General features: G+C 46.2%; 1 protein-coding gene across 1 annotated transcript in view; it reads right to left on the reverse strand.

The window, feature by feature from the left end:
* Nucleotides 1-7,950: 7,950 nt before the first annotated feature.
* The window catches only part of ARHGEF33 (Rho guanine nucleotide exchange factor 33), a 55,086-nt gene continuing 49,032 nt past the window's right edge, over nt 7,951-14,004 (reverse strand). The window contains exons 14-17 of the mRNA XM_045010350.1: nt 13,473-13,637; nt 11,732-11,875; nt 10,256-10,994; nt 7,951-8,088 (exon numbers count right to left, since the gene is read on the reverse strand). Coding sequence (XP_044866285.1) covers nt 7,951-8,088; nt 10,256-10,994; nt 11,732-11,875; nt 13,473-13,637 — 1,186 coding nt within the window. The remainder of the gene's footprint in view (nt 8,089-10,255; nt 10,995-11,731; nt 11,876-13,472; nt 13,638-14,004) is intronic.

Below are 14,004 nucleotides of genomic sequence, written 5' to 3' on the forward strand. Positions count from 1 at the left end.
TTGAGTGCACTTGTCTCAAAGCAAGCGCTGGGCCTTAGCCTGTGGACGCAGGGTGAGCAAGCCAAGGGGCTGAGCACCCTTCACACATTTTGTTTACATTTTGCAGACATGGAGCCAATACCAGGCGGAATTTGTGACATTTCCAAGGACACTGCAAAACGGGACAAGAAGTGATCCAGGAGCAGAAACGTACCATCCACTAGTTAATTTCTGAGCTCACTAAAACAGCAGCTAAAAACAGTAAGTATTTTACAGGGAAACAAGTGTCTACATTTCCCCGGTTGCTCTCAGCTGCTCCCATCTGCCAGCTTTGCCATTCTGAGAGTACCTCCCCCTCTCTTGACCCAGGAGATATTACGGGGGCTCCCTCCTTTCCCAAGTTTCTGCCAGTGCCTGCTCCTTGGTGCTCTCAGGGGATGTAAGAGCAGCTTAGTACTGTGGAGGGGAAAGGCCTGTTCATGCAGGCACAAGCAGCAGATCCCTTGGTAATGGCACTGTGTTACATCTCTGATGCAGTTTAAAATCCTAGGTCAATATTCCTCTGCTGTGTGATGTTCTTCCCCCGTGCCCACTCACCCAGCTAAGGGTGCCTCCCCATCCAGGCACTCCCTACACAGCTGGGCACATAATCTCTTAACAAAAGGGTGTCAGGCCCCAGTGACATTGCCATTGGGGTGTTACACACAGGGTGGCCATCACAGGGAACTGAAAAAGGAGGCCAAGTCCTTCTTACTGCAGCTAAAAATGAGGACAAACCCTCAATTAAAAAATATTTCATAGAAAGTATTGCATGAACCTTAAATTGTCTACTACTTGTATTTTTTTCCCCTGCATGGTGGACTCTAATAGCATCTTATTGTTGAGGAATACTGGAAACTTGTTTTTGAACTCAGCATTTTCAAAACTGCAGTAACTCTGTCGTTTGGTTTTCACTGTGTCCACGTCCAGTCAATTACTCTCATCTTGTCAGATGGAATTCATTAACAAAACTACCCTTTCAGTGTATGCATTGCTACATGAAATGGAAAGTATGTAAGAACCAATTTTATTCAAATTCTTTAAGTTTCCACATCTATTTGGCTTCGTCATTTTGAAAATCTTGAGGTTTTTCTCATCAGCACTTGTACAGTCTTGAAATTTAGGAGATGACATGACTTCTTTGATTGTACACAATTTTTCATATAACTCATCCATGTCAATAACTATCAGTTTTGCAGACTTCAACAGCTTCTGTAAATTCTTCAAAAGAAAACTTTTGCCAATGATAAGACAGACAGTTTCTTGTGCACATTATTTTCAATGAGGTCATAACTGTTTCGTAAATGCTTTTGAGCTCAGTGATTAAAAAAGCAGAAAATCTGTTTCACACAATTCCTTCATTAACTTTCATTGAGATTCTTCCGTTTGGAGTTCAGAAAGTAACCAGACCATTTGTCATTTATACTGCATTCTCGTTTCTTGCGGACATCAGTTCAAACAATGAAGTTAGTGTGAATGAGTTTGACTCCAGAGCTTCACTACTGTCCGAATTATTTTAGAGCCTGACTCAAGAAGAAACAGTACAATTCAGCAATTTCATTCTTGCCTCCTTCGTCTTCAAAACTATCCCAGATTACTTTAGGGGTTTCATCTTCCCCCAAAGATAGAAAGTAACTTGCAAGCCCAGTCTAACACACCGCCAGTCAGTCAGTAGCAGGTACAAGGACAGCCAAGGTGTGACTACATAACATAACATAGACTTTTACTGGGTTCTATCCCAGCAAATTCGCAAAACTCTGCCAGTTATTGAACTCTCCATGAGCAAATGCTAAAATGGCTGTAAACGTTTAAACTAGGTTTTCTACAGCAATGTTTCATTTGGTCATTGCAAATCTTGTGTTGACATAAACTAAACACATGGCAGCAAGAAGGTCACTGTTGCTCTCTTTCAGTTTTGGAAAACACATTTAGAATATTTAACACATTGTCTCCCTGTGTGCTGACTTGTTCGATCATTTTAGTTCGAAGTCGTCAATCCTATTGCCTGTATTAGTAGTGAATGCTTAGGACGTTCCATGACAGTCTTTGTTAAAAATCTAAGAAACAATATTTAATACCAGTAATACAATGGAAATACCTTAAAACAAGCAGGGAGCATTTCATGGAACCTTTGCTGGAGGCATCAGTGGCCATCAGATAACAAATGTAGTTCTTTTAGCAATTTTTAACTCACTGAAAATAGTTCTATTCACTTCTGCTGTGCAATCCACACTTAAATAAAAGCGGTGGTGCTTGACCACATGAAATGTTTAGTGAGTTCTGCTGCAGTAACTCTCTCAAGGGTGGGCCATAAACTTTTGAAAAAACTTGAAAAGTTTAGACTTTTCGTAACAGCTTTTGTGTTTTGATTTCTGTTTGGCAGTTTAACATTTTGTATTACAGGACCTTTTCCACAAACTGAAACATCAGTGTCACACTTCCAATAGCTGCAAGATGCAGAGTTCTCTCCTTTCCTATTTCTTTCAATTAATTTAAATTATTTTTCTCAGGCGGCTGAGAAACTACTTTTTCTTTTCAACATGGTGATTCCCATGATAATCTGAAATTTTACATTCAGCAATCCTTCCTGTTACTTGCAAGAGCAAGATTCATGGAGTGATGGGATCAGAAGAAACTCTGTCAGATGGGTGGGGATTGCGAGCAGTAGGACCCCCTCCCGACGTATGAAGTATAGTGCACCAATGCAGTGTAAAATGAGTGTTATCAGAGGCATTGGTTGAAGTATTGTAAATCCACGGGAGCACTATTCTGTTTCACGTGCAAACTCTTTTAATCATCCGACGACCTCAGGCATTTCCAAATGGAAAGAAGCAAGAGGAGAGGTTTTGTTCTCAAGAAAACAGTGTGGAACATCACAATGGCTAGTATGTTCACAAAGCAAGCATCAGATTGACAGGGAGATGGTACAGTTGCTTCTAGCACAAACTGCTTACTGGGAAGAAGTTTTAAGGTGTATTGTGATAGTTAAGCTTCTCGCTGAACATGATTCGTATTTAGAGAAAGGGAGGAAGTTACCAACTCTCCTCAGAACAGAAATGATCTAGGTATTCTTGAAACATCGCCAAAATTGACCCATTTCTAAGTGAGCACATGAAACACTATGGAAACAAAGGGAAAGTTCACCCATCCTAGCTGTCAAAACCAATCTGCGATGAGTTCATTGAGCTAATAAAACATAAGGTTTTAGAATTGGTTGTCAGTGAAGTCAAACAGGTGAAACACTTCTCTTTGGCAATACATTGAAGTCTGGACATCACTCATGTTAATCAGTTATCTGTCATTTTACAATACTGCTCACGTGGTGCTGCGTATGAGCATTTCATTGGGTTTCTACCAATTGAAAGCCACACCGTCAAGTCGCTCCTCCAGACAGTGATGTTTTTATTGGACATAAACAATATTGCTATTGAAAACTGCAGAGGTCAGTCATCCAATAACAGAAGTAACATCTGGCATTGGCTGCTGTCGGAAGACAGGAGGATACTGGGCTAGATGGACCCTTGGTCTGACCCAGTATGGCCATTCTTATGTTCTTACCGTGTCTGGAACGTATGATAGTCTTCAAAATGAAAAGATCAGATCAAAAACTAAGCCCACTAGCTGTGTATGTGCCATGCACAGCTCATTTTGTGAACTTAGTTGGAACTTGCAGCATTGATTCTTGCATGAAAGCCATAAACTTTTTCAGTTTTGTTCAGAAACTATTTTTTTTAATGCAGCATCACCCAGGAAATGGAAGCTTCTGTGCAACAATGCTATCAAGTGTGAGCAAAGAACTCTTTTTGCCCTAAAAACCATTTTGAAGTCAAGATGGTCCTGTCATGCTGAATCTTGTAAAACAATTGTAGTAGATTATGAAGGCATTCAACATTGTTTGAAAGAAACAATAGACAATGCCAAGGAAAACAGTAAAACTGGAAGAGAGGCACAATAGTTGTACAAGGAAATGAGCTGAGTGCAGTTATGAATATCTTATAGACTGTGATACTAGCAAGCTTTGACAAAACTAGGGTAAAGCTTCAAAAGCCAGGTCTGGATCTTGTTGTTGCTGTTCATTTGCTGAGTTCCTTGCAAGAGTTTGTCACAAGGTTACAGTCTCAGTTTTGACCGTTTTTGAAACACAAGCAAAAAATTGGGACATAAGTCTTATGGAATGTACTGTAAAACAAAAATTTCCGGATGGTGAAAGTGACACTACAAGATCGAAGGAAATATGAGGTTGAATGTTTTTATGTTATCCTCAATAAAGTAATTTGGAAACTAAAAAGGAGCGAATGTTATGCTGAACTATCTGCAAAATTTGGCTTCCTTATTTTTCTTGAACAAGTACGAAGTGAAGAAGAGATGCAAACATGCACTCAGGCATTGCTCAACGCTTACCCAAATGATCTGGAGCCTGGTCCTTTCGCTGAAATGTTTTATTTTTCAGCATTTATAAGATATTGTGACATGCAGGATAAGAGTGCTACTGGAATCATCACATTTTTGCATGCTGAATATCTTCATTGTGTTGAGACTGTATTTGATTGCAGCCATTGCCAACTGAAGCAGAGCAATTGTTCTCTAAGCTTGCCTTAATAAAAAAAAAAATCAAATCTTTGGTCAACTACAGTAGAAGTGAAGCTTAATGCTCTTTCTATCATGTCAATTGAATGGGATTTACTGGGCACAGTGTCATCTGAGGATACAATAACTGAATGTGCAGCTCGTAAAGCTCACAAGATGTCAGTTTGAACAAGCAACATTTTCATTTGACTCAATGTTTTATGTTTTTATGTTTATCCAGGAAATATATAACCTGTTCATTGTCTTTGATTATCTTTTCATGTTTATTCAGTATCATACGTGACTTGTTGATTGTCATAAGCTGGTACTTTTTTCTCTCATTAATACTGGGAGGCCTCCAAAAAACATTAGCTCCTGCCCTCCAATCTCATTAATCCGGCCCTGTGTTCCAAAGGGCTCTGTCCTTGGCCTCCTTCTCTTCTCCCTCTCCAGCTTTTGCTGGATAATGCCATCCAAACACACAACCAACTATCATCTCTATGCCAATGACTCTCAGATCTACCTCTCTCCTTTATCAGAGGGGTAGCCGTGTTAGTCTGGTTCTGTAGAAGCAGCAAAGAATCCTGTGGCACCTTATAGACTAACAGACGTTTTGCAGCATGAGCTTTCGTGGGTGAATACCCACTTCTTCGGATGCACTTCTTGCATCCGAAGAAGTGGGTATTCACCCACGAAAGCTCATGCTGCAAAACGTCTGTTAGTCTATAAGGTGCCACAGGATTCTTTGCTGCCTCTCTCCTTTAGACTGCCTCCTTCTGTCCAAACTAAGATCTGGTCCAGTCTCTCTGATGACATCTCACAGATGTGTAGCCACCAGCTCAAGCTAAACTTGGCTAAAACAGAACTCCTAATTTCCCCCCGAAAACCCTCTTTCCTACTTCCTTTCTCAATCACTGTGGACAACACCACCATCTTGCCTGATATTCAGGCCTGCAATAGGGTGTCATCTTGAACTCAGAGCTCTCTCTAAATCCTCACATCCAGGCTATGTCTAAATCTTGCAGATTCCTGCTGCACATCATCTCTTAAGATACGGCCTTTCCTGTCCATCCACACAGCTAGAACTCATCCAAGTTCTCATCTCACATCTTCATTAATGGAACATCCTTCCCTCCATCCTTGACTAATGTCATCTTGTCCCGTTCATATCCACCCTGAATGTTGCTGCGAAGATCAGTGTCCTAGCCCGTCACTTTGACCCCACCCCCCTCTCTTTGCATCCCTTCATTGGCTCCTCCTTCTCTCGTGCATCACACACAAGCTACTTATCTTCACTTTCAAAGCTTATCCCCACCTACCTCTTATCTCCCATTTGCTGTTGAAACGTCGACTCCCGCCTGCGATCGGCCCATGACGCTGGCCTCCATTGCCCACTTGCTGCATTTTCAAACAAGCCCCTCAGTGCTTTCTGCCATGCTGCCCCTCGCCCTGGGGAGGAGCTCCCCATAGACAGCCACAAAGCGACCTCATTGTCCTCCTCAATGTCTACAAACAACTTGATTCCATTAGGCAGCAGGTGTGCAGACAGCCCTGCTGATCATGCTGACCAGGACTGTTGCACTGTTCGTGTTCTCCTCTGTCTGTATCTGTCTATTGATTCTTCTCTCATACTTAGATTGTAACCTGTGGGGGGACACGCCGTGTCTGTGTTCTGTGTTTGTACAGCCCCAAGCACAGTGGGGGCCTGGTCCTTGACGAGGGTTCCTATGTGCTATGGCACTACAAATAAATAAAAACTGTGATTCTACTAACAGCGGGAAAGCTGAGAAGAACTCCGCAGGTTTGTCTCTCGGAGGGGCCATTCTTTCTTTTTCTGGAGCCAGATTTCAACCTGGTCACAATTCAGACGCACCAGCCGTACAGTGGGGCCCAGTCCCAAGGGGGCAGTGGAACGGGCCTGGGCCCCATTTATAATTTTGATAGGAGGGTTCCGATATACTAGTCAGTCTCCTCGCCAGTGTAAGTACCCAGGGAAACGGCAAGAGATCCAGGCAGCCTTATGGCTCTGGGGGTTGGGGGCTTTACTCATATGTTCTCTACCTCTCCTTTACCGTGTGTGGCTCCTGTCTGTTTAGTTTGTAAGCTTGTCGGGGCAGGGGCTGTCTCTGACTCGGTACAGGGCTGAGCACAACGAGGTCCAATCCCAGGTGGCATTCGAGGTGCTAGAGTGTAACAAATCCATAAACAAGCTGCCTCCAGAGTTCCAGCCCTACATAAACAACTGCTCTTGCTGCCAGAGCTTAGTACATAGAGCACGCAGGAAAGGCACGGATTTCCTTCTGTTCCTTTTTTTCATTTTAACTAAAGGATATAAGGTAACTTTCTGTGTCGCTATCATTTTTGAGGCTAAGGGTTTGCCATGGCGTGAGCAGGGGGGAAATCATGGCTTTGTTATGAAAGAAAAAGAAAAAAAAACTGTCCTTACACCTCAGGAAACACTTGTAACTGGTGATCCATGGAACTAACTGATTCCAGGTTAATTCACAAGATACTGCACAGTCCAGGGACAGTACAGAGCTTTCATACAGTCATGATTATTCACCATAGCAGCATTGGAAGCCTCAGCCAAGATCACGGCCCCATTGTGCCAGGTGCTGTACAGACACACACTGAGTCGCAGGCCCCAGGCTGAGTTTTCTATAGCTAAAAAATAAAAGGGGACCTGTAAACCGCATATGAGACCAAGCGCCTCACATAATGGGGCCATGATCACTAAGGGCTGCCAAAATACAAATAATGTATCATACGAACATGGCAGCAAGAGCAACTGTTCCTACAGCGTTGAAACGATCAGAGGGAATCATGCAAAATGAAAGTTACAGCAGAGCTGCCAGGGACGGTGAAGTTCAGAAAGCCAGGGTCCCTCCGAAGCTCGTCGCTGATCAGGACCTCTCAGCCCTGCAATATCAAGCTGGGAATCCTCTTCAGCCAAGTTCTTCCCGCTTCCAGTCAGGCTGAAAACCTACAAGTGCGGCCTCTCCCACGTGCACTTCCACTTTGGGGCCTCACAGGAATGTGGCAGGGCAAAGAAAAATGACTTGAGGGTGAGATTTGATGGAAAGCTGAGTTTAGGTTTTGGATGAAGGCTCAGTGGGTTCCTATTGTCACCAAATCAATTTGCCCCACCCCTAACAATCTCCGTTTCGATCTACCGTGCACCCTTCCGCTGTTTTAGGGAGAGCAAGATGCTGTTGTGAGTCAGCAATTGGAAACCTCCCCCCTCTTTTCTACTGTGTTGGCCATGGACCTGGAAGTTGCAGCCCTGGATTGTTTTCTGTCTGCAATCTCAGGGCTCAGGGGAAGAGCTGTAGCAGTTAGATCACTGCCCACCTCCTGCTGGACAGCTCATTTCTTTTTGAAGAGCTTGCGGAAGGAGCTCCGGAAGCCCCCTTTGGGTTCCTGCCGCGGGTTGTGCTCGCTGAAGGATGTTTGTTCGTTGTCATCCTTCTGGCAGAACCTGGTGTTGTCTTCTGCATGTAGCTCCTAAAATGGAAAAGATGGTTTAACCAGAATTTACAACCTCACCCTTCTCTCCGCAGTGGAGGAAACGGAGGAACCTGACAGCCAGGTCATGTTGAGGAGTCTGGTTTCATAGATTCCAAGGCCAGAAAGGACTATTGTGCTCATCTAGTTTTAACTCCTGTAAAATACAGGCCATAGAACTTCCCTACATTAATTCCTGTTTGAACTACAGCATATCTATTAGCAAAAGCATCCAATCTGATTTTAAAATGGCCAGTGAGGGAGACTCTACCACAGCCCTTGGTAAGTTGTTCCAGTAGTTAATTACCCTCATGGTTAAAAATTTGCATCTTATTCCACTCTGCATTTGTCTGTGTGGGTTAGACTGCTCCATCGCTCAGACTTCTGCAGTAGTGACGCCTCTGCACAGCAGTTAATGTGGGGTCTGTAAAGCCAGGGAAACCGAGGAAGAATAATTGAGGGGGTAAAAATAACCCTTATACAGAGTGACTGTTTTAAGCCACGTCAGAGCTGAACAACGTCCCTGTTACCAACGCTCCAGCTTTTCATCTGCAAGGATTCAGAATCCCTTCACCAACCATGGGGCAAAGCGGTGCAGGGTGGTGGCACCCTCCACCAGTGGATCCTGCATCGGGCATGCTCACCGTGTTGGATGGAGGGCGCCTCTGGGGGAGGGCGGATGGTGCCGCTGGCTTTGTCACTCGCTGTATGCGCAGCCGCAGGACACAGCATGAGGTCACCTGTCACTGACACACGGACTGTAACGTAAGTGTGTCAGTGAGGGACTCCTCTTACCGGTGCTGAGGCAATGATGCTGTAGGGCCCTTCCTCTAACGGGTGGGCTGCACGGGGAAGTGATTCTGGAAGGGTGCGAGTTTAAAGCTCAACCCCCACCCCCATTGCCAGGCAGGCAGTGTCCCCAGAGACCTCCACTGCTTAACTAAGCAGTGTGGTCTAGTGGATGAAGCACTGAACTGGCCACCTGGGGTCTATTCCCAGCTCTGCCACTGGCCTGTTGAGTGACCTTGGGCAAGTCCCGTCACCTCCCCGTGCCTCGGTTTCCCCATCTGTAAAATGGGACAAAGATCCCAGCCTCCTTGGGTGAAGCACTTTTAGATCTACTGATGAAAAGTGCTAGATAAGAGCTAGGGGTAATTATTAACAACTCTGTGCAGGCTGTTCCCCAGGCATTTGGCCCTGCCTCAGTCACTTCTCCGTCGTCCTCACCATTTTCTAATCTTCATTGTCTGTGCTCCTGCGCTATCTCTTTAGTGTTTCTGGGGCTCTCCTCGTTCCTTCCTCCCCATCCTCTGCCGGGCATTCCCCAGCTCTGCACACAGGCCAACAGTGCCCATCCCTGGAGGATCCCCTCAGGGGACCAAATATGTCCCGTCCCCCCCCAGGTCTGAATTTACCTCGCCCCATGTTCGGGTTAGTGCTGTGTCCCGTTCTAAGCCATCACCTTTGTATAAGCTTGCACAGAGCTGGGGTTACCACAGCGAGGCCCTGTCCGTATTCAGACACAGTCGCACTGCGTCACGAGACCTAGATCAGGTGTCAGTCGGGCGAGAGCTTGTGGGCCAGATCCTCAGCTGCTGCAACGGGGCTGACTTCAGTGGTGCTGAAATGGTTTACACCTGCTGGGGATCTGGGCCCACTGGCTTCGGTGGAGCCACATTGATTTATAGCAGCTACGGATCTGGCCCTAACTGCATTTGTCTTAATTTAATGCAGGAGCTCTTGGCCCTGCCTCTTTTGCCCACCACAAGCAGGTCCGAGCCCTCATTTCAAAGGGTTGTGCTCCATTGTTAACCTGTTTCCTCCATCGAGGGGCTTGCTGCAGGGGGCTGCCCAGCACTGAGAAAAGCATGGATCGCAGGGGCTCAGTGACAGTGGGAGAAAAAAGTCAGACACACAAGAAGGGCCAAATTTTCAGAAGTGGTCTCTGAACCTGCACCCACAAAATTGCATTCACCAAACCTGCATTTGCCCCCTTGCAGCCTGGTATTTGGGCGCAAATTGTGCCCTTCTGCTCCTCACTACCTGACGTATCTGTGCAGGGGAAGGCTTTGCATGTGCAAATTTGGAAGCTATTTTGGAAAACTCTCCCTTAAAAGTTTCTCTGACCCTGCTGCAAAATTTTGCTTTTTTATTTTCGCCTCCTTACTTCCAAAAAGCTCTGTTTCTCCCCCAGCCCTCTTGGTGGGGGGAAGTAGCTCCTTTGGGAGCTTCTAGATGATGCAGAGATCAGGTGAGGCTGCATGCTTCTCTCCTGCTTGTGCTGCAGCTGGCTACTGCTGCTGCTCCGGGTGCTGTAGAGTCTCGTGCTCATGACCTCAGTGCTCCTGGGGAACTCCTTCAGGGACCTGCTCAGCTGCTTGCCTTTGCTGTGAAACGCCTCCTGTTTGTAAGCACTGCTGCTTTTGGGCAGCGGCTGCGACGAGTGATCTGTCCTGTCTGGTTCCACTGTAAAGCTAACAGGCCTTAAAAAGCAAATATCTAGGCTGGATTCAGAGGAGGCCGGGGAGCAGTTCTCAAAAAGAGCCAGATTTTGAAAGGTCTCGTCCTCGTAGGGACCTGGCAGGGTGAAAACTTCCCTCCCATAGTCCAGCTCTTCATAGTTTGGAGCAAAGCTTCTAGCATCCTGGAGCAGCTCCATTGAGGTCCTGACAGATCTCTCAGCATTTCCCATTGGATCGGCTGGGGGAGTTTCATATTCCATCTCCGGGATCGCTTGCAAAGGGATGGACATGGCCTTTAGCTCCTGCTCGGGGAACTGAGACGAAGCAAGGATATTTTCTGGCCTTTCGTGTTTTCTAGCCTCCGTTTCCCAGTCTGATGGCTTCCCAGCCTGGATGTTCTCCATCATTGCAGGCTGGTTCTTCTTCATCTGTGACACCAAATGCCTTAAAAAGGAAGGAAGCGGGGGGAGGAAATACAGAAAGAACCGTGATGTACATGCATTTCGTCAGCCTGGCTCAGCCACTACCTTAGTCACTCAAGTGCCATTTAATAAGGGTGTCACAAGCATTCTGTATGGTGCAAGAAATGCCAGAAAGCAGCAGGTCTGGACTGGCAGGAGGGAGGAACCCTCTGGTTACTGCACATGCGTGTCCCGGTGCAACTAGAATCCAGAGTCCTGTAAACCCTGCCATGCCTGCTGAGCGCTGTGGCCATTCCAGTACCTGTGCAGTAACTGGGCACGCGGGCAGCTCATCCACTCACGCTCAGAGCTAAAGAAAGGCGGAGCGGGGCTGGGGGGGGGGGGATAGCCCCTGTCCCCTCTCCCCTCTCTTGAGAGCAGAGGGGAAGCTCCTACTCTTCAATCTGTTGTCACTCTCCCCTAGCTCAGGGGCCATGCCTCACGCTGCCTCTCTTTCCCTTCAAGAGGTCTGGGAAGACCCTGCCCCTGGTGTCCCCTAGTGTGCTGGAGGGCTGGGCAGAGGCCCCCATGGGGAATTCCAGCTGAGGAAGTTGGGATTTCCCCTGTGGGTTTGAGGTGCGCTTCTCTTGGAGAAAGCACCTCACAGTCGCATCTGGTCAGCATCTCCTGCCAGTATGGAGGCAAGGATGGGGAAAAGGCCCCAGCCCTCCCTGTAGCTAGAACCTTGGAGACACTGTGTTCACTAGAGGTCCATCTAACCTGCAGCTGGGAAGTGTGATTCCCCGCTCGGATCGATGTACATGCGCTAAGCTGCTGGAGACAGCACCAAAAATAGCAGTGCAGCCGCGGCGACACAGGCAGTGGCTCAGGCGAGTCACCCGACTACGTACAGCTTTGCCCATCCTGAGAAAAACTGAGATTTAAAAAAAAATTTCCCAGCCCAAAACTGGGACAAAATTTTTTGCAAACAGAAAATCTCAATAAATAAATACATACGTACATACATAAAAGGGGGGTTGTGTCAATGAAAATATTTGGTTTAAATAATTTCTAAATGTTTTGTTCCAGTTTTAACTATTAAAAATGTATTGGCATTGTTTTGAACTGGAAAGCCGGGATTTCGCATTGAGAAGATGTTGAAATGATACATTCGGACAATTTCAAAAAACGTGTTGAGTCAAAAAAAAGTGAAACCCAACAAATCATCATTTTCCAATGGGAAAAAAAAGTTAGTCAAAAAGGGCTGAAAGCTCAAAAAGGAGTTAGGCTCTTAACTTAGGTTTTAGCTCATAAAATGAAAATCAGTGGAAGTTAGGAGCCTAACTCCTTGTGAACAGTCAGCCCCAAATTCCCAACCAGCTGAACTGCAAAGCAGGTGAAAGTGTTCCTGTGCAGACAAACTGTGTTGTCACTGCAGTGCACTGGATCATAGCAATCACTTGCTTTTAAACAACACCATAAGCACACAATGGTGGATTACTGGAATTCCACAAAACACTCTCATGCAATTTTTGGCTTTGCAACAATGAAAAATGCATTATTGTGCTCCGGGGAAATCTATCAGAATGAATCCCTAGCGGATCTGGACTGCACAGATTAGCACGGCAGCCCTGCTCACCCTCTTGGGTCTGAGTGAATCTCTGGCCTTGGAAACGCAGACCAGCTTTCCGGAAAACTGCATTAAAACGAGAGGTGGTGGACATTTTTCATTCGAACACTGAAAATGTTATATAAAAGTCTGGAAAAAAAAAAACTTCAAATAAATAAATAAAAATGGGTCCTTGTCCACAACCTGCAGGATGAAAACTATTTCAGTGTTTTTTACACCAAATATTTAATAGATTTTTAAGGCCAAGACAGGACCATTGTGATCATCCAGTCTGACCTCCTGCAGAGAACAAGCCAGAGGCCCCTCAGCCAGTAAACTCTTCCTCATGCCCTTCCTGCTTTTGGAGCTACAGCAGAGCTTGTAGAAAGACCTTACTATTTCTCAACCAGCACTGATTAGTACAGTGGGCTTCCCCACTGCTTTGCGTGCACCTCCTATAACCACTGCTCCCTAACTAGCCTGCTCTCTCAGCTGTCCCATATTTTAATCCTTTTTGACAGCCTGGCAGCCATTACCCAACCAGAGTGCAGGAATTTGCATCATCACCAAGTTGTTTTGCGATAACTACACTGGGATAATGCAAATCTCTCTACTCTGATTGGCTACTACGATCCCTCTGCTCCCGCACCAAGAATTTCCAAGCTGTTTGCCAGGAGACCTCTTCCCCAGGCATTCCCCACCACTCAAACCTGCTCCCAGAATGTACTTCCTCCTGAGAATGCATAGAGAGGTTTATTACCCTGCACAGGGGAGCCAACCCACTGCAGCCCCACCCCAGAATGGCCATGCTGCAGCAACATGCTTGGCTATTTCTCGTGGCACATTGGTGCTGCTGAACCTTGTTGGGGCTGTGTGGGGAGGGAAGCGATACCGGCCTGACAATAGGCTTACGTGGCTGTTGTGCTGGAAGAGGGGGCTGCTGGGAACGGCTGCATCACCTCTTCGGAGTGGATCCCGCTGTCTCGGACGGCTGTTGTGCTGGGTGTTTGAGAAACCTCCTGGCTGGCACTGGCACACTGAGAAGCCAGACCTTTGTATAACTTAACCAGGGACGACCTAGGGGAATTGAAATTAATCACCAATAAACAGAACCACGCATCGTTTCAGTAACAGCCTCATTTGTGAGAAAGGGTGATGTCTTTGTGGTTACGGCCCTTATGTAGGACTTGGGAGATCTAGGGTTGATTCCCAGCTCAGCCTCAGACTTCCTGTAGGACAATCAAGCACCTTACTTAACCCACTGTGCTTCAGTTCCCCTTCTGCTGGGACAATAATTCTGCCTTGTCTATTTAGGCTGTAAGGTCTTCAGGGCCTATTCAAAGCTATTTCAGCAAGCGGTGGCTAAAATCTGCTCAAAGCACGTCTTAACCTTGATTTGCTGGACGCTTGCAACTGAACCCATGTCTATCACCTGCTGTCAGCA

This window comes from Mauremys mutica, chromosome 3, assembly GCF_020497125.1.
Source record: "Mauremys mutica isolate MM-2020 ecotype Southern chromosome 3, ASM2049712v1, whole genome shotgun sequence".
In the NCBI taxonomy this organism is placed as follows: domain Eukaryota; kingdom Metazoa; phylum Chordata; order Testudines; family Geoemydidae; genus Mauremys; species Mauremys mutica.